General features: G+C 46.6%; 1 protein-coding gene across 1 annotated transcript in view; it reads right to left on the reverse strand.

The window, feature by feature from the left end:
- Positions 1-591: 591 nt before the first annotated feature.
- Positions 592-20,998, reverse strand: part of GOLGA1 (golgin A1) — a 37,239-nt gene continuing 16,832 nt past the window's right edge. The window contains exons 11-23 of the mRNA XM_016210959.2: positions 19,452-19,577; positions 17,395-17,490; positions 15,718-15,813; positions 14,434-14,583; positions 13,853-13,948; positions 8,505-8,594; positions 7,617-7,719; positions 7,339-7,505; positions 6,762-6,911; positions 4,391-4,450; positions 3,635-3,805; positions 3,050-3,136; positions 592-2,779 (exon numbers count right to left, since the gene is read on the reverse strand). Coding sequence (XP_016066445.1) covers positions 2,699-2,779; positions 3,050-3,136; positions 3,635-3,805; positions 4,391-4,450; positions 6,762-6,911; positions 7,339-7,505; positions 7,617-7,719; positions 8,505-8,594; positions 13,853-13,948; positions 14,434-14,583; positions 15,718-15,813; positions 17,395-17,490; positions 19,452-19,577 — 1,473 coding nt within the window. The 3' untranslated portion in view covers positions 592-2,698. The remainder of the gene's footprint in view (positions 2,780-3,049; positions 3,137-3,634; positions 3,806-4,390; positions 4,451-6,761; positions 6,912-7,338; positions 7,506-7,616; positions 7,720-8,504; positions 8,595-13,852; positions 13,949-14,433; positions 14,584-15,717; positions 15,814-17,394; positions 17,491-19,451; positions 19,578-20,998) is intronic.

The raw sequence follows: 20,998 nt of genomic DNA on the forward strand, positions 1-20,998 counted from the left end.
AAAGTCTTTAGTTTGTTTGACTACACTTGGAGTCCTTTGAGAGTAGGCCTCAGATGGGCCTAGTCACCATCTCCTGACACTGGGTTTGGCTGTGTGATAGGAACATTCTTATCATGAAGTTGACAAGTTTTCTTTAAAGGATTAAAAGCCAGAAACAGGTAGCAATCAGCCTATAAATACTAAAACATTTTGTTCCCTATAGCTACTAACAATGCGCCTCTTTGAAGAGCAAAGATACTTTTCTTTCCTTTTTAGCACACGTAACTAGTCTGCATCCTGTTAAAGGTGAAGACCCCATTCACGTCCCTGAAGCTGGCCCAACTCATGTACACCTTGGAGATAGACATTGACCAAAGTGACACACGCCTCCCAACTCTTCTTCAGAACCCCACCATTCTTGGGAGGTAGGCCTAGGCTGCTGGCTTATTAAATTACATGTATTTATTCACCCAAACCCTATCTGAGGAGGTTCTTTCTGAAAGGAATGCTCTATAGCCCTTGAAGTATATGAGACACAATGTACTAGATTTAATAAGTCAAAGAAATAGTGACACACCATACTATATCAAGTAAAACCCATGTAGTTGTATCTGGATTGAAGAGTTTTAATCAAAAAGTATATTGCACCACAAATGACTTTTCTACAGCAGTTTTAGATAATATAATCCCTATTTACAATATGGAGGGGTAGATCCAGATCCAATGCTCATATAAAGGGCTATATATACACTGTCTCGATCACAGAATGTTTATACAAGTAAAAGTGCATTAAATCACTTGGAATAGTTACTCCACTCTTCCTTTTAAAGCCGAAGGAAATTCACTGTGCAGGAGGAAAACCTAATCAGAATGAATCCACTCTAGGCAATTCCAGACTTAGTTATGCCCCCAACATCTACACCTAAACCTACCGGGAACATGGGTGCGGGAGGGACCAGCTCAAGGGCTGGAGAGGCCACAGAGGAGGTAGACGGGCTCCCCTCGCTGTGCTGTAGCTGCCTCTGGTGAGCCCTGAACTCCAATGCCAGGATTCTCTCCTGGACCAGCTGGAAAAGCTACCTCTTCATCAAAATTACAGAACAGAAGGGACTCCTGTTTTGTGTCCCTAACAGGTAAGTGGAAAATAGCATTCAAAACAGGACAGACGTCTGCAGGGAAGAGGTAGGTAAGTGAAGAATGGGTCACTTGAATGGCAGAGAGCCCGAGCTGGGACAAAGGTGCTGCTCCCTTGCTTGGCACTTCTAGGTCTGTGGAAATGTAGCAGGTTAACTCTGCAAATCATTTTTTTGTGAGATATATTTTGTATATTTTAACCCTAAGTGTAACTGGAAAACATAACTTCACGGGCTGATAATGAATTTATAGAGGAGCTCCAGTTTTTAATTTAACCAGTGAAACTTGCATCAAACTAAATCAATAAATAGTTTCCCTTTAGTTTTGATATTGTGGCTTATCCAAGGCAAGCATGTTCCCTTTTCTTTAGTAATACAAGTTTCTGTCAGTCACTACAAGAGCCATCTGCATGCTACCAAGACTGCAGCCAGCTGGGGACTGTCTGGACACCGTATATGAATGTAGTGTCACAAATACTTGGGGGTAGAGAGGAACAGAAGGTGGCTCCACACATAAGGCAGAGCACCTCCAATGTTTTGGTCAAGGCTGTGGGGAGGGAAAGCTGCTGCCTCCTTTGAGTACAGCAGACTGTCCTTAACAGTAGAAAACATGTAATTAGCATGTGCTCAGTGTTACAACCCAGAATCAAGAGCAAAGCAAACGAAACGGCATCACTGCTTCAGGGGGAAGCAGATGCCAGAGAAATTACAAAGGGACAGGAATCCCAACCTCAGAAATAATTTCCTCCTGATGCTCGTTTCCTTTAAGAACACCACTAAATGGTTTTATAATACAGAAGACAGGTTAGGTTTATAGTAGTGAAGACCTTTAGCTATAAAAAATAGATTTAAATGGTTTACCGGCAACCTATCCAAGACAAGTACATTCATTAAGAAGGCAATTGAGTGTATTTGGTACTAAGGATCTTTTTATATATTTGCTAATTTTCTTCAGTAAAATGAGATGCTGTCAGCTGCATATTCATTAATCCACACTGGCTTCAGAGTATCTTAAAGATGTAGACATCTAAAGTTCTAGGTAGTTTGAGAAAAAAAGTAAAATGTTTTCTTGAAAGGTTAAAAAGCCTCTAACTCATCTGAACCCAAACATGCTACCAGGGAAGGGGAATTTTAAAAAGCCACCCCCACTGAGTTGGCTCATGGTAGAAGCAGTGAGTCTGGCCTGCGGGCACCATTTTAAAGGGCTCTCCTTATATCCAGCGTCATCACTACGCGATGGATCAGTTGCTTCCTCTCTGCCAGATGCTGATGGCTTCAGCTTTAAGTACTAACAAAAGTTAGAAATTCAGGTGCAAAATGCTAGCCAGAGCTGAGATTTTAGCAGCACTAGAAATGTGGGTAGTGCCAGGACCCTCCCATTTGTGACCAGAATGATAGGATCTGCTGCCTCCTGCGGTTCATATCAGTCTGCAGGGAAGTGGACCTTAAGTCTTGTAAACAATGTTTAGATGCTTGTACAAAATACTGCAGTTACAGTGATTAAAAACCCACCCAGACTGGTGTGTCAGTGTTCTTTTCACAGAAAAAATGTCAGCCCATGGAGCTCCATCCTTGGGTAGTTCCATCTAGGACCACGGTATCCGAGGGTTGGAGATGGATGGCCGGATGCTACCCTTGGGAGTTGGCTTGGACCCAAACCATGACATCTGTTTTAGAAACGGAGAAGGCTCTTGAAATGAGAATCAGGACAAGGTACAGAGGGAGCTGAAAGAGCCCTCTCCCCACCCGTGGGCCACCCGCTCCTGTCATCCACACATCCTGACTTGGCTGTGGCCAGAGCAATGAAGACAATGGTTGTAGTGACCAGTCTTTAGGCCTGAAAGCCCATTCTAAGTATGGGAGGGAAATGAGAAAAAACTGGGAACACTAACTACTCTGGGGAGTTGGGAGTTGGACAGCAGGCCAGGGAACCCTACCTTATACTCCAGGGTTTCTTTGAGCATGTTCTCTTCCTCTTGCGAAAAGTTCAGCAACACTGACACAGCTTTTATAAGATGAAAGGCCTGAAACAAAGGAAGTTTTGCTGCCTTGATCCAGGTGGTGGTGGTGGGGAGTTGGGGCTAAATGGCAGCATTTCTGGTTCTGTGCCTGGTGTGTGCTCCAGACAGTGAGCAAGGACCACGCAGAGGTCTGACAGCAATGAAAGGTTTTTCTCTCCATCTTTTACTTTGGGGACTGGCAAGGTGACCAGGACATCCACAGCAGCTCTGCTCCTCAGAGGATGCAGAAATGCTGGGCAGATGGAGCTGCCCGGCCTTTGGCCTCAGCATCCAACCCACATCCCATCCCAGAAGCTGGTTCCCTGCTAGGTGCCCCCACTTGCTGCTCAATCTGCAGGTCAATGTCAGCTGGAGAAAATGACTAACCGTCCACACTGGAGGTCAAACTGGGATGCGAAAGAGAAAGAAACGGACGTGGTGGGAAGTCGTGCAGGGCTCTGACAAATAAGCCAAGCCCTGAGGTAGAACTCAGTACCCAAAGGCAACTGAGAAGCCCTTTACCTCGGATTCCCGACAGGACATGAACTTTAAAACCACGTGTTTAAGATACTCGAAGTTGATTTCTCGGGAATCAGGCAGGTCAGCATTATTTGTGACAGAAGGGGCCATGCTTGGCATCTCAGATCCAGGCTTCTCCCGGACTTCAAAAAGCTCATTATCCGGTCTGATTTTCTGAAAAAACAAAGGAAAGATGCTACATTGAACTGCTCAAGACAGGTCAAAGAATCACATGGGAGATTCACCTGGCCCATGCTGTGATCACCTGCTGGTCCTCTGCCACACCCTGCACAGGGCAGGTCGAAAGATCCCCCACCCTCAGGGAGGAATCAACAGCAGCTGAAGGCTCAGCTCCTCCAGGTGGGGTGGACAGTTGAGAGGAGGGAGAAAGGTCACCTGGGGAAGTTCAGACATTTCCTTTATCTGTGTCAGGACACATGTCCTGGGGCAGTGAGCACCCCAGCCAGGCAGAGGTCCTGCTCTTCTATGGCTGGGCGTGGCACTCTGCTGTTCACATGCGGTGCACCCATCACCTCACTGACAATATACAAGCTGGAGAAGGAGGGCACATGCCTGAGGTGACACGGCCACTTTATAGAGGCATGTTCAAACTGGCAGGGCTACTGTCCCACCAGCCAACATCTGATATCCCAGAGACCCCTTGCAATCAACGGGGGAAGGGAAGCATCGTCAGGCAGCAAAGCACCCCAGGGAGACTAGCCAGCCAGGGAGGGCACAGGGGAGGGGAGGGGTACTCACCAGTTCCTTCTGCAGTGTCTTTTTGAGTTCCAGCATCCTCTGCTGCATCTGCTTTATGGCCTGAGACAAACCCCCCCGCCCCAGCCAAAAGCCACTCGTTAAATGCACATTTCACCATCTTTAAGGACAACAGAACAGATACTCTCCTGGGTCCCCAAACACCTATTAGAAGTCCCTGCTTTGTCTCCTGAGAGGCTTGTGCTGTCACATCTGTGTGCTTGCTGCCATGGGCCACCAAGTCATCATACACCTCCTCAATGTCCCAGTGAGGACCAGGCCCGAGGACCTGGAAAGTCCCCAGGGGCTCTGTCTGCAGGACTGCTCCCAGTGTTTGCCTCCAGAAGTAGCACAGCTAGAAATATCTCTGTACAGTCTATTTTGTCCCTCAGAATTACATGTATGTGCTATGATCCCTCAAGTAGCATCTCAGGCCAAAACTCATGGTTCTCATTATCACCACAGTTCTCCTGAAATACTATAATTTGCAATGCTTATTTTGAAATGTAAAAGGTCATGGTTTTTCTGTACAACCCACCAACACTGGGTTTTATAAACTTTACTTATTTTTTTAATTGAGTTTAATTAGCATTATGAACCTTAAGTGGAATTTATTACATATTCCATTAATCACTAGAAAGGCTGAACTGTGTTCTCAATGAAAAAATTTACTGTATAAGCAGCAATACAGGAAAAAGTTTTAAATAAAGATTTCTCCAAAGCCTCATAACTATAACATATCAAAGTGAGACTTTCCTGTGGATTTCTAGTCCATGTCACTATTCTTGAATCATGTAGCTAGAATTTTGAATAGTATTTTAATTTATCAGAGTTTTCACAGCTTCCTACAGTTTTCCTAATTAAAACTTTCAAAGTGACAGTAACTCTAGGGGGTGCCCATGTCTTATTGTATAGCTGAGTTTCCATTTTTTTAAAAAATTTTATTGACTTTTTTTTTAAGAGGGAGAGAGAGGGAAGAAACATCAATTTGTTGCTCCACTTATCTATGCATCATTGGTTGCTTCTTATATGTGCCCTGACTGGGGATCAAACCCACACGCTGGCATACTGCTCACCCTGGGATGACACTCTAACCAACTGAGCCACCCAGCCAGGGCCAGGAAGGCACTTCTGTTATCCTCAAAGTTGTCAAAGGGCTGGGGCAGAGGAGTGACAGGGAAACAGGTTAGAAGCCCAGCACCATCCTCTACGGCAGAGGATGGCAGCAGTGGTGGGGCTGAAAAGCAGCTGGTACAATATAAAGGGAGATTCTAAAGGATTTGCTAATGGTTTGGATGTCAAGGGGGTAGAGGACGACTCAAGGTTTTTGCCATTTACTGAGGTAGGAAAGATGGCAGTAGATGCTAGGAAGCATGTACGTCTGAAGTGTGGTTTTGGATGCCTTTTAGACATTCTCGAGGAGATAGAGAGCAGATCAATACAGGAGTTGTCTGGAGTTGAGACGTGGATGTGGGAGCCAGCAGCATGCGGTGTGGGTGAGGTCACCAAGGGAGTGAGTGCACATAGAGAAAAAGTCTGAAGGCTGGACCCTGGGGGCACACAGTGTTTGTGCACTTTTCTTATCTATTTTATGTTTCACAGGAAAAGATTAAATGTGAGTAGGGGAAGGGAGGAAGGAACAGGAGAGAAAGAGGAAAGGGAGGGAAGAGGAGGGAAGGAGAAAGAGAATGAACACTTTTCCCCTTCGTTAAAGATCAAAAAAAACCAGACACACACAATCACACAATTTGGGGGCAGAATTTCAGGCCAGAGCACTAGTCAACACATCAAACTTCATAGGACACTTTAAAAACCAGGATTAGAGACCTGCATTTACAGGTGCGGAGGCCTGCTGGGGAGGGCAGAATCGTGACATTGAATTAAGCCTCTGCGAAATACCAGAAATGTTACAGTAGAGCTAACATACACTTTCATTTCATCCCTCAACCCCCCCTCCCCAAAAAAAGAGCCCACTTAAAGGCAGATACTACTGCTGTCACTTCACAGCTGTAGAAAGGCAGGCCACAGCGAAGGTGAGAACACGGGTCCAACAGGACCCAACTGGTGACAGCAGAGGTGGCTGGGAGCACACAGACTTGCTGCTGCTCAGCTCTGATCCTCTAGACAGTGTCTCACCCATGTGGGGGGTAGGGGAAAAGGCAGGGAGAGTGAGAGTGTGAGTGTGAAAGGAAGACAAAAGCACAGGAGGGAAACAGAAGAGGAAAACCAGGAAAAAGCCCTTTTAATGAAAGAATATCTCCCTCAAGAGGTGCCCAGGAGCATCAGTAAAACTCTCAGAAGGGACTGAGTGGTTTCAGGCACAAGGACAGGGAAGAGCAGAGATATAAACAGCTAAGGTAAAGAGCATCCTTACCTTATTTCTTTCTAGAAGTTGCTGCTCCAAGTCTTGTTTTTCCTTCTGTAGCTGCTCTAGGTCCATGACCCCCACCTCACCATTTGGAATCCTCTCTGCAGGCGGAAGCTGGTATGTGGGCTCCCGCAGTGCCCTCGTCCTTGAGGTTACCTACAGGGTGGGGGCAGCAAGTTGAGAGCCAGGACAGGGGTCAAGCTGAGCCACAGGTCCAAGGGGAAAGGACCAGACTCATCCCAAAGGTGTGGACTGGTGTGCGCCAATCGTCAAGAACCAAACTACGGCAAGCCTGTCTAACGCCTTCCAGAGGGACATCAGCTTTCCAGGCAACGAGTCTACTCAGAAGGAAAGGCCGTAACACCTGACCACTGACAGGCTCCTCAAGACTCACAACCTGCAGGTCTGTTAAGCGGCCCCACCTTACAGAAAGCTAAAGCATCCCTTAGCTAGTGAACCCAGCACGCTTCTCTGTGTCTGCCCTCAGCCACCTCCAACTGGCAGACTGCTGCTTTGCTCTGTGGTTTGCTGCCACAACTGCCACTAACTATACCGTGGCCTGGTGGGCTCGCATGGGACTCACCTGAAGCTCACTGACTGAGAGCGCCAACCCCTGCTCCTGGCCTGGCAGCCTCAGTAGGTCCTCCCGCCCAGCCCCAGCGGCTGCCTCGGACTCCTCTGCCCTCAGGCTTCTCAGGGCCTGCAGCTCACTCCGCAGCTGGTGAGCCTGCAGCAGAGCCGCATCATGACCTAGGCCGGGCAGAAGGGAGGTGAGCACTGGAAGCCTGGGGACTCCACGCTGCTTCGTGCCTGGGCCACCTCAGGGCGGGGTGCTGGGCAGGAACAGGGCACAGTCCTCACCTTTCTTCAGGTGGAGAATCTCCTGCTCCTTCTGGAGAGCTGCAGCGGCGCTTTCCTGCAGACTCCGCTCCTTCTCACCCACTATGGATGCCAGGTTAGCAGCCTTGGAGAGAGACACCACCCTCAGAGAAGGCTGGCAGCAACGACCCCATCTCCTCCACGGGAATCTCTACTTTCCAGTCCCCAGGGTACCCCCTGAACCCCTTCCTGAAAGCCACAGCCTAGAACATGCCCCAAGCTCACCTCTGCTCCTAGAATCAGGCACAAATCAATTCTTGGCCAGAGCCCTGCACACGGCCACTCGCCCTCGCCTCCCCTCTGGCCTGCACTAGGCTGACCAGAGATGTAACCACTCTGCTCAGCCTTCCAACAAGCTGTTATAAGCAGAACTTCCACGTCCTGAGTGCCTGCGACATGCCTGGAATTTGCTATACACAACCTCATTATGATATCCTGGCAGGTGTGATTACCTGAGTCTCTTCAGAGGCAGCTCTGAGACTCGGCAAGGACTCACCCAAGGCCTAGAGCCAACTCACTAGGAGGTCTGGGGCTGATGCTGAGTCTGTCTTCAAAGGAAGGATCTTCCCACCCTCCCTGCTGAGAGCTCAGCCACATGTGGCCCGCCTCACAGGATTAGAGAGCCCAATAGGTACCTGGGTATAGGCCCTTTCCCGGGTGATGTTTATAACAATAACTGACCATCACAAATCCAAAAGGCCATCCTGTAGGGTTTCTTTATAACATTTTCCTCCCACCTTTCTAGAGACTTCAGGGGAATCATGCAGCTGTCAGCATTCCTGATCTGTGTCACCCACCCTGCCCTAGACAGGTGGGGAGATAGGTTGGTCCCACCTGGGACTGAGGTGAGGGCATCACCCTTCAGCTTACCTGTTGCTGGAACTCTTCCCTCTGCTTCCGCACCTCCTCCAGGGCTTGAGCCACTGCTACGCTCACAATTTCTCTTTGGCTCCATTCTTCCTATAATTCAGAAAATGGGTCAGAGGTTGAGCCCAAAAACTCAGCGCATGTTTTTTCAGCTCTCACTTCATATGAAGCCCACAGACAGAATACTGTCTTGCAGGGCCAGACTAACATTGTTCCTGCTTCTCGAGGTTCCCAGGCTGCCCTCTCACTGAGATGCCTTCTGTGTCCCTCTGAGAACTGCTCTGGGGACAACCCAGCAGACTCTCTGGTAATGAGCACACTGCATGAGCACAGCAGCCAGTCCTAGGCCAAGGCTGGGGGACCCAGGATAGGAAGAGTTGGTCTAAGGAAATCTACACAGAACAAGACTCTTGGGCTCGTGTGAATGGTGTAGTGCATTGGGACAATCCAGTTACAGGAAAACTAATAAAGAATTACTGGATTTTTAATCACAGGCTCACTAAAACTACCCATTTTATCAGAAAGAAAACTGAGGTTCTGACAAATTAAGAAATCTGTCCAGGTTTCAAGCCAGCACCTATCTGAGCTCAGAGCCAAACCTTTGGATGCTAGACTCCAGCACTTCTACCATGAGCAAGGCTGCCTCACCAGCCTTCCCCAGAGCACAGGGACTATTCCCAATGGACACATCAGTCCTTTTCCCTGAGACAGGTGCCATGCACGGCCATCACCCCCCAGATGAATAGTATGACTTCTCAGGTGCTCACATTACTGGTCAGGGATGCCTGCTGCTTCTGTCTACCCAGAACCAGCCCCCTTTGTTTGGGTAAGAGCCTCATCATTGCTATTGCCCACTGCCACCCTGCAATTCCCATGCATCTGGTAGGGCTGCCAATGATGATGCCTCCATTTTGTGGCTACAAGGTAAGCATGTGCTTCAGGCCTGGCCAGTCATATTGATACACCTCATCCTCTTGGCCAAATTGATTTGTCCAAAAGGTGACTCTGTCACCCAAGATGTTTTATATCAGAATATTTTTTAAAGATATTTTTTATTAGTTTTTAGAGAGAGAGGAAGGGAGAGGGAGAGAGAAAGAGAAGCATAAATGTGAAAGCAAAACATCAACTGGCTGCCTCCTGCACACCCCCTACCAGGGATCAAGCCTGCAACCCGGGCATGTGCCCTGACCAAGAATTGAACCTGCAATCTTGGTTCACAGGATGACACCCAACCAACTGAGCCACCCTTCTCAGATGTATCAGAATCCTTTTTATATGGTGAAGCTGAGGGAGAGGCCCTCTTTCCCCTGGGGCTGCTAAGCTAGAATGTTACCAGCTTGGAGCAGCTGTGGTGAAATCTCCCAATCTGTAGGATGCAGTCTACATCATGGAGAAAAGCAAGGACAAGAGTTGGGTGACCCCCAGGGCAAAAGACAGCATGACAGAGGAAGAAGAGAACCTGAGGCCCCTATGTTCCAGTCAGACAAGCTTTCTGGTTCTGTGAGCTACTCAGGTCCTCCTAGAAATCTCCTTCCCACTCATGCCAGTACAAGTGGATTAATGGAGGGAGACATGACAGGTTCATGGCCAGTGGCATTCTGGCTCCTACTGTGGCGTTGTAAAAATTGACCTTCCGTGAGTCCACCTCTAGTAGTCAAGGAAAATTGGTGCCTGAACTCCAAATGCTGATGGTGGGACCTTGAACTACCCCCGACAACACCCCTCTCTGTCGACACAGAAGGAGCAAGAGGTTTCAGGCTGGTAGAGCTTGGAACCGTGACTCAGCACACCCAGGAAAGGAGGGGGAAGGAAAGCTCAGCATTTCTGGGGAAGTTTAGAAGAGATGCTACGACTGCTATGTCCAAGAGGATAGGATGCAGGCTGTGAGCAAGAAGACAGGGAAGCAGGGCAGGAAGCAGACTGCACTTAGCACTTTCCAGTCATGGCCACACTCGATCCATAGGGCAATCCTTTGGAGGTCACGGGTATAAACAAAGGAAACGGAATTCCCTTAAGAATCAGGCCGGTGCACAGAACTGAGTCTATGTGGCTCTAAGTTGGTGCTGCTGCCTCAGATAGATGTGCTCCAGGACCACGGGGTTCGTGGCTGACTGGCACAGCTCAGGTTTGCTGCGGAAGCCCCAGGCCACCGACACTCGCAGTTCTCACACTTGGGAATGGCTTCCCTGAGGGGCTCAGGGAACAGCTGTTTTGAAAAATATGGATATAAACAATTCTAAATAAGTGTGCACCTAAAAAGAGTGCTTCAAAATACCTGAAGCAAAGATTAACAGAACTAAAGGGGGCAAGAGACAAATGCGTGATTGCAGTAAAAGATTTAGCACATCCCTCTTTGTAACTGATGGAACAAGTTGGCACACACACAAAATCAGAAAGCATATAGAAGATATGAACAATACTACCAAACAAAGTGATCAATTAGCCCTTACAGAATGCTCTCCCTAACAGCAGTAGAAATATATTCTTTTCGAGTCTATATTACCAAGGCAGACTATAGGTTGGGTCTTAAAACAAGTCTAAATAAATATCAGGATTGGAATAATTTAGAGTATGATCTGACCATAATGGTATTAAACAAGAAATCCAAAATATCAAGAAAATTCCCCAAACATTTGGAAATAAACCACACTTCTAAAAAGCCTGTGTGTGATGGCTTTTAAGTTCCTGCCTCTCAGCCCACACCCACCCTTCTCTATTCTGCTTTGTGATGCTTGCACCTGGGACTCTGCAAACCACATTTCTGTGCATCCAGCTGGCTGCATATTAAACTCTGCCAATGGGGGAAGCTTGAGGGGGACTGGAAGGCAGGAGGGGGGAGAAGAAGACTTGCTCCTTCCTGTGAGCTTCCTGCTTCTGTGAGCAATGCTGCTTTGCCTGAAGCAGCAGCTGCGTTCACTGTGCAGTTTTTCTAACACTTGGGGCTGAGTTCATTCACTGCCCTACCCCCCAACACACACACACAAGTGGCAACTGTACAGCATCCCTCGACCAGGAGGTCTGAGGGTCAGATCTGTGGGGCTCGTCTTAATTCCTAAATTTAATAATTCCAACTTCTTCATTTAATTCCCTTAGTCCTGGGGTTAGAAGCTACTTCCTTCATTTGCTACCTTTGTGATATCTTTTAACTGTTTCAGTGCTGAATTAAAAACTTTACATTAGAACGTAAATTCTCATTCAAATAACAACTGATCCTCTCTCCTGACTGGACCATGAACGACACACCGTGGGTCAGATTTTCTGTTTCTTCTCATGTACATATTTTTAAAAATCACTGTTCTTTATTCATTCTTACCTCCTTACATCCTCCATACTTCCATACAGAATTTTCTTTCACCTGAAAGGTGCTTCCTTTAGGTGCAAGCCTGTTGGTAACTAACTCCTTGTTTCTGTTTTACTGGTTTCCTTTAGTTCTACTGCCATGCTGTGTTTGCATATGGATTTTTAAATTTATCCTGTTTGGATCTACAGTGGTTTTACCCCTGAACCTGTGAGTTGACAGCTTTCATCGATCTGGAAAATTCTCAGCCATCCTCTCTTCAATAATTGCTCCTGACTCATTGGTTTCATTTCCTTCCAGCCCCCAATAACACATGACAGAGCTCCTCCCAGCGCCCAGTATGTCTCTCACTGTTTCTTTTCTGTACTTCACCCTGCCCTTTCTTTTCACTAATTCTCTTTACTTCTAATCTGCTGTTAAACTCACTCATTGTTTTTTTTAAACGGCTTTACTGAAGTATAACTGACGAATAAGAAACTGAAGATACTTAAATATGCAATTTGAAGAATTATAGTGAGAACATCACAATAAAAACAGTGAAAATACCCATCACCCCAAACGTTTCCTCACGGCCTTTTCACCACTGATTGCATTCTTAGTTTCGGCTACTGCAGTTTTCAGTTCTAAAATTCCAATCTGATTCCTTTTCAAAACTGCTCTTTTATTATAGTTTCCAAATCTCTGCTGAAATTTTCCAGTTTGTCTTTTACATCCTTAAATATAGTGAGCACAGGAATATCTGAGCCCCCCAGCAGGCCTTCCTGCTTCCGTACTTGCTTCCTTACAGAACATTCTCCACATAGAGCCAGAGTTATCCTTTTAAAACAAAACTTCTCAGATCACTTCTCTGCTCAGACTCTCCCGTGGCTTCCCCACCCAGCTCTCTCCTCCACTGTCCTCCCCAGCCTTTCCAAGCAGCAGCTGCACCCACCTTCATGCTGTTCTCTGAACAAACAAAACCAAGCTTTTTTCTGCCTCACTGCCTTCCTATTTGCTATTTCTTCTGTCTGGAATATTCCTTCCCCAAACATTCACATTGTTGGCCCCTTCTCATTATTCAGAGCTTTTGCTCAAATATCACTGAAGCCCCCCCCAGCCTCCATATCTAAAGGCCTCTCTCCCTGCTCTCTGTCCTTCACCCTGTTTTTTTTTTTCTTCATAGCGTTTATGACTATTTATCACTCGTTGACTGTTCCAGGGGGTGGGAAGGGTGGGGGAGGATTGTTTGTCTGGCTCATTGCCACATCCCAGCACCTACAATTGTGCCTACAGGTACTCAAATGTTTGTTGAAGGAATGCATGAAAAAACATCTGATTCCAAAGTGCAGGCTCCACACCCAGTGCTACTGCAGCAACATCTACAGAACTTGGCAGACTGTTCCTGAAAGCTGACTCAGTGCAGGCCCTCAGCTAAGGGTATTCTCAGAGAGGACCTTGGCCAAGGGATCCACAACATCTTTGGTCATGATCAAGCTAGGCAATTACTGTAATGACCCATCATGCACTACAGAAGGGGATGGGAGCCTGGAGGCCTGTAAGGAAGTGGCAGAGTCTCTCTTTCCCCCTCATTCAGCTATGTCCAGGAAACAAAGAGGGCAGCATCTGATTAAAGCGCCAAATTCCCAGAGGGAAGGGTAGCAATCCAGCAGATTGTTTCCTCATTTGTGTACAGGTGACCAATATAAACAAACTAATCAGGTCCTGCGACCTTCTGAAGCCTTGCTTTACTAGTTTCACTGGAAAAGTCAATGACAGTGGTGCTCTGACAGTGGTACTTCCAGGCAGCTCTTGACGATGACACAGAGGAAGGGTTGGGTCTCTGTGGTGGAGTGAAAAGCCAGACCAGCACCACCTCTGGATAACTATGGAAGTTGGACAAATGACACTCAGAACCTCAAAGACAACTAAAAATGAGCATAATTACTGTCTGGGATCACCGAGAGGACTTAGGTGACAATTTCTAAAAGAAGTACTGAACAAATGCTAGTTCCACTGCTTCTCCAAGTCAAAGGCACAACCCTCTTGTGAAACTTGTAATCAGTGAGATAAATACCTTCAGCTTCTTCAGTTCAAGTTGGTGATGCTGTAAAGAATGTTCGCACTCATTCTTGCTTTCTTTAAGGCGTGCATTTTCTTGTTCCAGCTCCCTCTGCAAAGTGAGAGGAGCACAGATAAACAGAAAAGGTCTTTACCATATTGCCCTTGGGCACAGTTCTATCTCGTTGGCTGGAACCTTTAAAATGCCCTCCTCCCTTTTTTAGGGAGATGAAAACGGGGTGGGAAAGAACCACCTGACAAACTCCTCCAAAGAAAAAAGAAGCACTTGATTCGGAAGGCTGGAACAGGGGTGGGACCAGAGAAGGAAGAAGCCGTTAGGGAAGGACCACATCAGTTTCAGAAAGACAGTGGGGAGAAGCTGATGGGACTGGTCAAGAAGTCTATGTGCAGCCCGAGGAAAAGGAAAGTCAGGTGTTTGGGGTTTTTGTGACAAGCAGCCTTTTAGCATCTAGTCTCCCAAGCAGGTGTCTTGCTGGAAAGATAAAACTGCTCCCAAAAGTGGTTCCCCAGTTCAGAGCGGGGCTGGTCCTGTGTGCCTGTGCTGAGCAGCCCAGCCTCACCCCTTCCCTCACTCACCACCTGGCGCTCTGCAGCCGTCCGGTCAGCTGCCCGAGCTGTCTCAAGGGCAGCGAGCTGGGCCTCCAGCGCATGGACGTGCTCAGAGCACTGCTGCTGCAGAGTGAGCACCTGCCGCTGGGCACGGCTGCTCTCCTGGTTTGCAGTGGCCTGTGAGGGTACCAGAGAATAGTTATTCACGGGGACAATGGGGGGCCTTATTCTGTTCCTCGGTGACCCAAAGATGGTGTCCAATACAAACAACTCTCCTTCCTGGCTTTCTCCAGCCTGGGTGCTGCCAGGGTCCCCCCACTTGCAGGATCTGCCTATTGCCCTGGGCCCTGGCTTGCTCAGGAGCTGGCCTCTGGGATTGGTCTTGGTGCTGGGGGCACCAGCCAGTCCTAAGACACAACCCTCCCTCACGGTACTCAGTGCTGCCCTCTACAGCAGCGGCTTTCCCCTGGGAGGCAGTATAACAGAGTGATGAAACAGGGCTTTGGGCTGAGAAGGATAAGGGTTCTGCCATTTACTAGCTCGGAGACTATGACCTAGCAGCCTGGTCTTTCTGAGCCTGATTCCTCTAGAGCAGCGGTGGGGAACTGTTTTTCTCCCAAGGGCTATTTGGATATTGTAAATCATTTGAGGGCCATACAAAATAATCAACTTAAAAATTAGCCTGCTATATTTGATCAAACATTTCATTAACTCACCCCTAATATGATGGCTAGAACTGCTTCTCTATGGTGAGGCCGTGGCAGGGCCAGACCACATGATTTCGGCCCCCGGGGCCAGACATTCCCCACCTCTGCTCTAGAGAATGAGGATAACACTGCATATCTCTTGGATCTGCTGCAAGGACTAAATGAAAACATGTACAAAGTACTTAGCACAGTGCCTGGGACAGGGTAACCATGCAATGAATGCTGTTTTTATTTCTCTAGTTTCTAATTCAACACCACTCCTCAGGCTGCGACGTCTGGCCAAGCCCTTGCCATCTTCTCCCCAGAGTCTGAACCTGCTCTCCACAGCCCAGGCTACAAGCTGAGGTTTGACTGCCAGCGGAGCTACCACCTGTAACAGCCCCACAACTAGGCTGGGCCCTCCGGCCAGCTGTCAGGTGGGAGTCCCTGCCTTTCTGGGTAACTCAGAGCTTCCAGCAGACCCTGACTCCCTTTACCTGCAGCTGCCCAGCTGCCCACACCCAGCACAAGTGTATCTAAAGTCAGGTCCAGATACCATTCCAGAAATTGGGACAGAGGCAAAGGGATAAAGGGAAGGCATCAAGGGCCTAGAATAACCACTTACCAGCTCCTGAATCTGAGCTTCCTGAGCGGCCACAGCATCCCTGCTCTGCTTCAGCTTCTCCTCAGAGGCCTGTAGGCTCTGCTCTAGTTCCTTCACCTGAGGGGAAACAGAAGCAATCTTTTACCAGTGTGGCTCAGTTGGTTGGAGTGCTGTCCCGTGGACTGGGAGATGGGAGGTTCAATTCCCAGTCAGGGCACATACCTAGGTTGTGGGTTCGAGCCCTGGTCAGGGCCTGTACGGAAGGCAACCGATCTATGTATGTCTTTCACATCAATGTTTCTTTCTCTCCTCTCTCTCTGTTTCCCTTCCTCCCTCTCGAAAATCAATTTTTAAAAAATCTAAAAAAAAAATTTTTTGTTTCCTAATAAAAAACAAAAAGCCGAGAGTAAAAATAAATGGCTTTAAAAACCAAATAAATTTAAGTCAGAAATCAGGTACATTATTGAAAATTTTTAAGTTAGGAAAAAAATACCCATAAGTCTATCACTATAAAACACTGTCATCCTAATGTATTTTCTTCCAATCTATTTTTATGACTTTTAAAAATAACTTTGTATACAATTGTAGTAAAGCTTGGTATTTTTCCTCCTCACTCAAGTTTTCTTCTGTGCTTCATGTGGTCTTCAGACCTTAGATTATTTTCTCAAAGGGTGTTTTGGAATTTACTCCACCACCGCCTCCTGTGCTGGCAGTTGGGTTGTTTCCCATTTTCCCATCCAAAGCAGTACAGCAGTTAACATCTTTGTGCACACTTTTTTAATCTGGTTTGACTCACTTCCTTAGAATAGATTGCCAGAATTAGGGTTACTGTTATGACACAAACTTTGGTTTCATTCATTCTACAAATATCGACCAAGTCTGACTACAACATATCTAGCCCTGCACTAGGATAGGAGGCTGGCCCAGTGGACAGGATGACAACACACTGCCCAGCACTTAGCTAGACCTGACTCTCCAATGGGGCATTTTTATCTGACTCAAGCTCTCTCTGCCAATTTCTATGATCCTTTGCCCCTCCCACCACTTCACATTCCTTAAACTGGCAAAAAATGAAAAGGCTGGAAAAAGCCAATGTTGGAAAAGCCCCCATGGGCAGATACAGGAACCCCCTGGGGCTAGAGCCAGGTGCAGCCCTACTGGGAACATTCTTGTCCCATTTAGTCACATTAGGTCCCATGCATTCTTTCTCCCCCCCTAAGGTGACAGGGATAGGACATTCACTGCAGTGTAATCTGTGGTGACAGGAAGAAGGCAATCTGTATGTCTATCATCTAGTAGGTAACTACAAAGCAGAGTAGGTTAGTACAGTGAAGACGACACAGGAGATGGAGCAGTTGAAGGTGAGAGAGAAGACATGTGCATCACTCTATCATTTACATAAGATAATACACATGCACACAAAACAATGCCACGCGTTTTAGGGTAACCCAACAACTAAAGGGTCTCTATTAACCATGTCAGAATGGTTTCCTACAAAAGGAAGAGGAATGGGGATACAAGACGACAAGTTTGCATGGAACAATGATGACAAGAAAATGACTAGCTCAACCCTATATAAGATCCAAAAGAGTCCCTTCAAAAGAAAACCTCTGACCCAAGGGGATTCTCAGCTACAACCAAGTCATCCAACCAGGTTATGACCCAGACACTGCGATCACTGGGAGAGAGGTCAGTTACCCGCGTCTCCAGGATGTCAATAGCCTTGGCCTGGCTGCTTCTGGCTGCCAAGAGCTGCTGTCTGGTATCCTCCAGATTCTGCTCGGCAACTGTTTTCTATAAGTGGAAAAAAGAGTAAAAGAAATTAATAATTTCTCCATTGAATAAATATTTACTGATATCCACAAATACTATAATTTATATAAATCTCAATGAACACAAATACATTAAAGAGCAACAGCTGATTAAACACTCACATATCATAAAGTATACATAGATCACTTTGACACAGTCCTTTGACCTTGAGGCTGGGGCAGAAGAGTAACAAAAAATTATATAATAGAATGCAATAGTGCCCACAAGAAGGAATACAGAGCAGGAGATGCTCATGGCCTCAGGGAAGTGGGAGGCTTCATAATTCATAGCTGGCCACAGGCCTGGGTAGCACTCAAAGGATGAGCAATGAAGGTGGAAATAGTCTGGGACACTCAAAAGCTACAACTTGCCAAAAGATAAAGTGACTGTAGGCTCAGGTCAAGAAACAAGACTAGCCCAGCTGGCGTGGCTCAGCGGTTGAGCATCGCCCTATGAACCAGGAGATCTCAGCTTGATTCCCGGTCAGGGCACATGCCCAGGTTTTGGGCTCAATCCCTGGCAGGGGGCGTGCAGGAGGCACCCGATCAATGACTCTCTCATTTTTTATGTTTCTATTTCTCTCTCTCTCCCTTCCTCTCTCTGAAATCAATAAAGGCTTTTAAAAAAAGAAAAAAAAGAAACAAGACTAGAAAGTGAGGCAAAGAAAGGGCCAGATCATGAGAAGCTTATGCTGCAGAAAGGAGTTGGAATTTAATTCTGTAGACAATATTTCTCAAAGTGGAGTTGTCCAAACACTGGCACTAAAACTTACTTGGGGGGCGGGGGGTGTTAAACTTGAGGCTTTACTCCAGGCCTATTTTACTCCAGAAATCAGAATTTCTGAGGGTAGGACCAGAGATATATACTTTAAACAAATTCCCCAAGTAACTCCTATGCACACTAAACTTTATAACGATAATGACTGTACAATAATTATAATATTAGCAGCTGAAATATATCAAGACTCTACTATGTTCTAAGCCTCATTCTAAGAACTTCACATATTGTAACTTGTTTTATCCTAATAACAACTCTATGCATTTGGTGCAATTTTAATAGCCTATTTTACAGAGGAAAAAATAAACACTAAGAGGTTATATCATGACCTGTAAGTCACAAACTAAAAATAGAAGAGGTGAGACACAAACCTAGTCTGGTTCTAGCAATCAATTTACACTCCTGAACCCACATTATACTCACTATAGATCGTAGGGCAATTGTGGAAGATCTTTAAGTTAGAAATACCAGTTTGGCAGTAACTGTAGAGGATTGTCTCAGAGGGTGAAGGAAAGAATGATGCTGGGTAGGCCAGTCTGGAGGCTTCTGATATAGACTAGGCTACAGTGGCAGTGGGGATAGAGATATTTAGTGGAAACTAACTGAAGAGAGAAAGTGAGGGTCTAATTGAGGCCCAAGGCCTTGGCTTTTGTAACTTTTGTGATGGTGAGGCCAATCCTTGGTATACAAGAAGAGAAGCAGTAGAATGTGGGCAGACAATGAACTCAGACCTGATGAAAAAGCATGTTCACCTACATCACTGGGCAAAAGGTCAGTCTTCTGAAGAGCCTCCCTCAACTGAGGAGTCTACTTGCTGCCCAAGGCAATTCTGCTCAAGCCAAAGGAAGATGGTAACTATGTTCCTTGGCCAGTGGAAAGTGCAAAAGGAAGAGAGCAGAGCAGTAAAACAAGACAGTCGAAGTAGAGTAAATCCCTAGGTGGGGTTGACAGGTGATCAGGATGGCACTCATTCATATGCATCTCTGAGCAAAGCTTTCCCTGAGAAAAACATGTCACACACAGGCTCTTTTTGCTGTAAGCAGGACAATCAAAAGTTGGAGGGAGTGTGCTTCTCACCAAGCTGTTTGCAGACTCTCAGGATCTGAAACTCCAGGACTCTATGAAACCTCCCTCCCCACACTGCTGGCCCAGGGAGAGGTCCGTACCTCTCTCAGGAGTTCCTGCACATGGTCTTCTCCTGGTAAGTTCTGCTCTAGTCTCTTCTCTAAGGACGTGACTTTCTCCTGCAGATGTGTGATGAGTTTTTCTTTCTCTTGAGTTTCAGCAGTGATCTGCAGGTGAAAGCAGAGTACAGTGAAGTACACTGTAAGTCCTCCCTCCCTCCCTTCCTGTCAGGACCATTCTGTTGCCTTGAAATTCTGTTCTCAACTGCATTCCAGAAGAATAAATAGCCAGGAAATCTTCCCTGCAAATGGGATATAGAAGATACAAAATCAGAATCCAGTACCACTTAGGCATCCAGTTCAGACCTCATGCAGCAAGAGGCAAACGCCGGCTCCAAGTTAAGCAACCGACAACCTGGGAAGGGGCAATGCTTTCACCCCTGTGGAATCTAGCCAGGACCCTGGGACGATGCTTCTCTTCCTTAAAATAATTTGGTTGTATTCTTATGATCTACTAGCTAAAGGAATGCTTCTCCTCGCAGTCTCTTCCAGCGTGTGTTTAATCCTATTAATCCACAGTCCAAGAGAACCTACATCTTTACCCCAGATGCCAAATCCAGTAGATAATCCCATGTATGAAGCTCCCAGCCAGCCCTACAATGACCTACAGAGCAGTGCTTCAGAAATGTGAGGCTGGATGAAGCAGTGATGATGCCAATGTAGCTGCCTTAAGGTGGAAGAGAGAACTTGTAAAACAAATGATGATATACACCCTGGCTCACAGCACAGGGGCCACAGTTACTGTGCATCTCATACCTCAGCCCCAACAGTTGCCCACTTATTTATTTCAGTCTATCTCTTTAGCTGTGATGGCAGGAGTGGGTTGGGACTGGATGAATGATAAGATTATATAAGGCAGAGAACACAGAATGGAGAGGGAGTTTGACAGGAAGGAAAAACAAAGTTTTTGCCATACTGACCCATCTTTATGGGTCTCTTACTAATAATGTTAATAATAGCGATAGTAATAATTATAATAGCAGGGTGCAGCAGAGCAACAGCAGCTATAGTTCTCAGAGTATGTGTAAACATGTCCCATTATCTCTAGTCCTTACAACCACCCTTCACCATGTCCATTTACAAGAAAAATGAAGCTTATGGACTAGGTCCAAAAGCACACACCTTAGTGATAGATAAGGGATTCAAACCCAGGTTTTCTGGATCCAAAGCCTATAGTCATTCTATTACACATCAATCTGAACTTGAGAAATACAAGTAACCCTTTTCTTTTCCCCCCAAATATTTCTTTACTAATTTCAGAGAGAGGAAAGGAGAGGGAGAGAGAGAGAGAGAAACATCAATGATGAGAAAGTCATTGATCGGCTGCCTACTGCACGCCCCTGACTGGGGATCGAGCCCACAACCCGGGCATGTGCCCTGACCGGGAATCGAACCCCAATCACCTGGATCCTAGGTCAACGCTCAACCACTGAGGCACGCCCGGCCAGGCCAAGTGACCCTTTTCAGTGAAAACCAAAAGAACAAACTAATTGGATACAAGTGACTGTGCCAGGCAGAGCTAGGAACAG

Source organism: Miniopterus natalensis, chromosome 12 (assembly GCF_054644295.1).
Source record: "Miniopterus natalensis isolate mMinNat1 chromosome 12, mMinNat1.hap1, whole genome shotgun sequence".
Lineage (NCBI taxonomy): Eukaryota > Metazoa > Chordata > Mammalia > Chiroptera > Miniopteridae > Miniopterus > Miniopterus natalensis.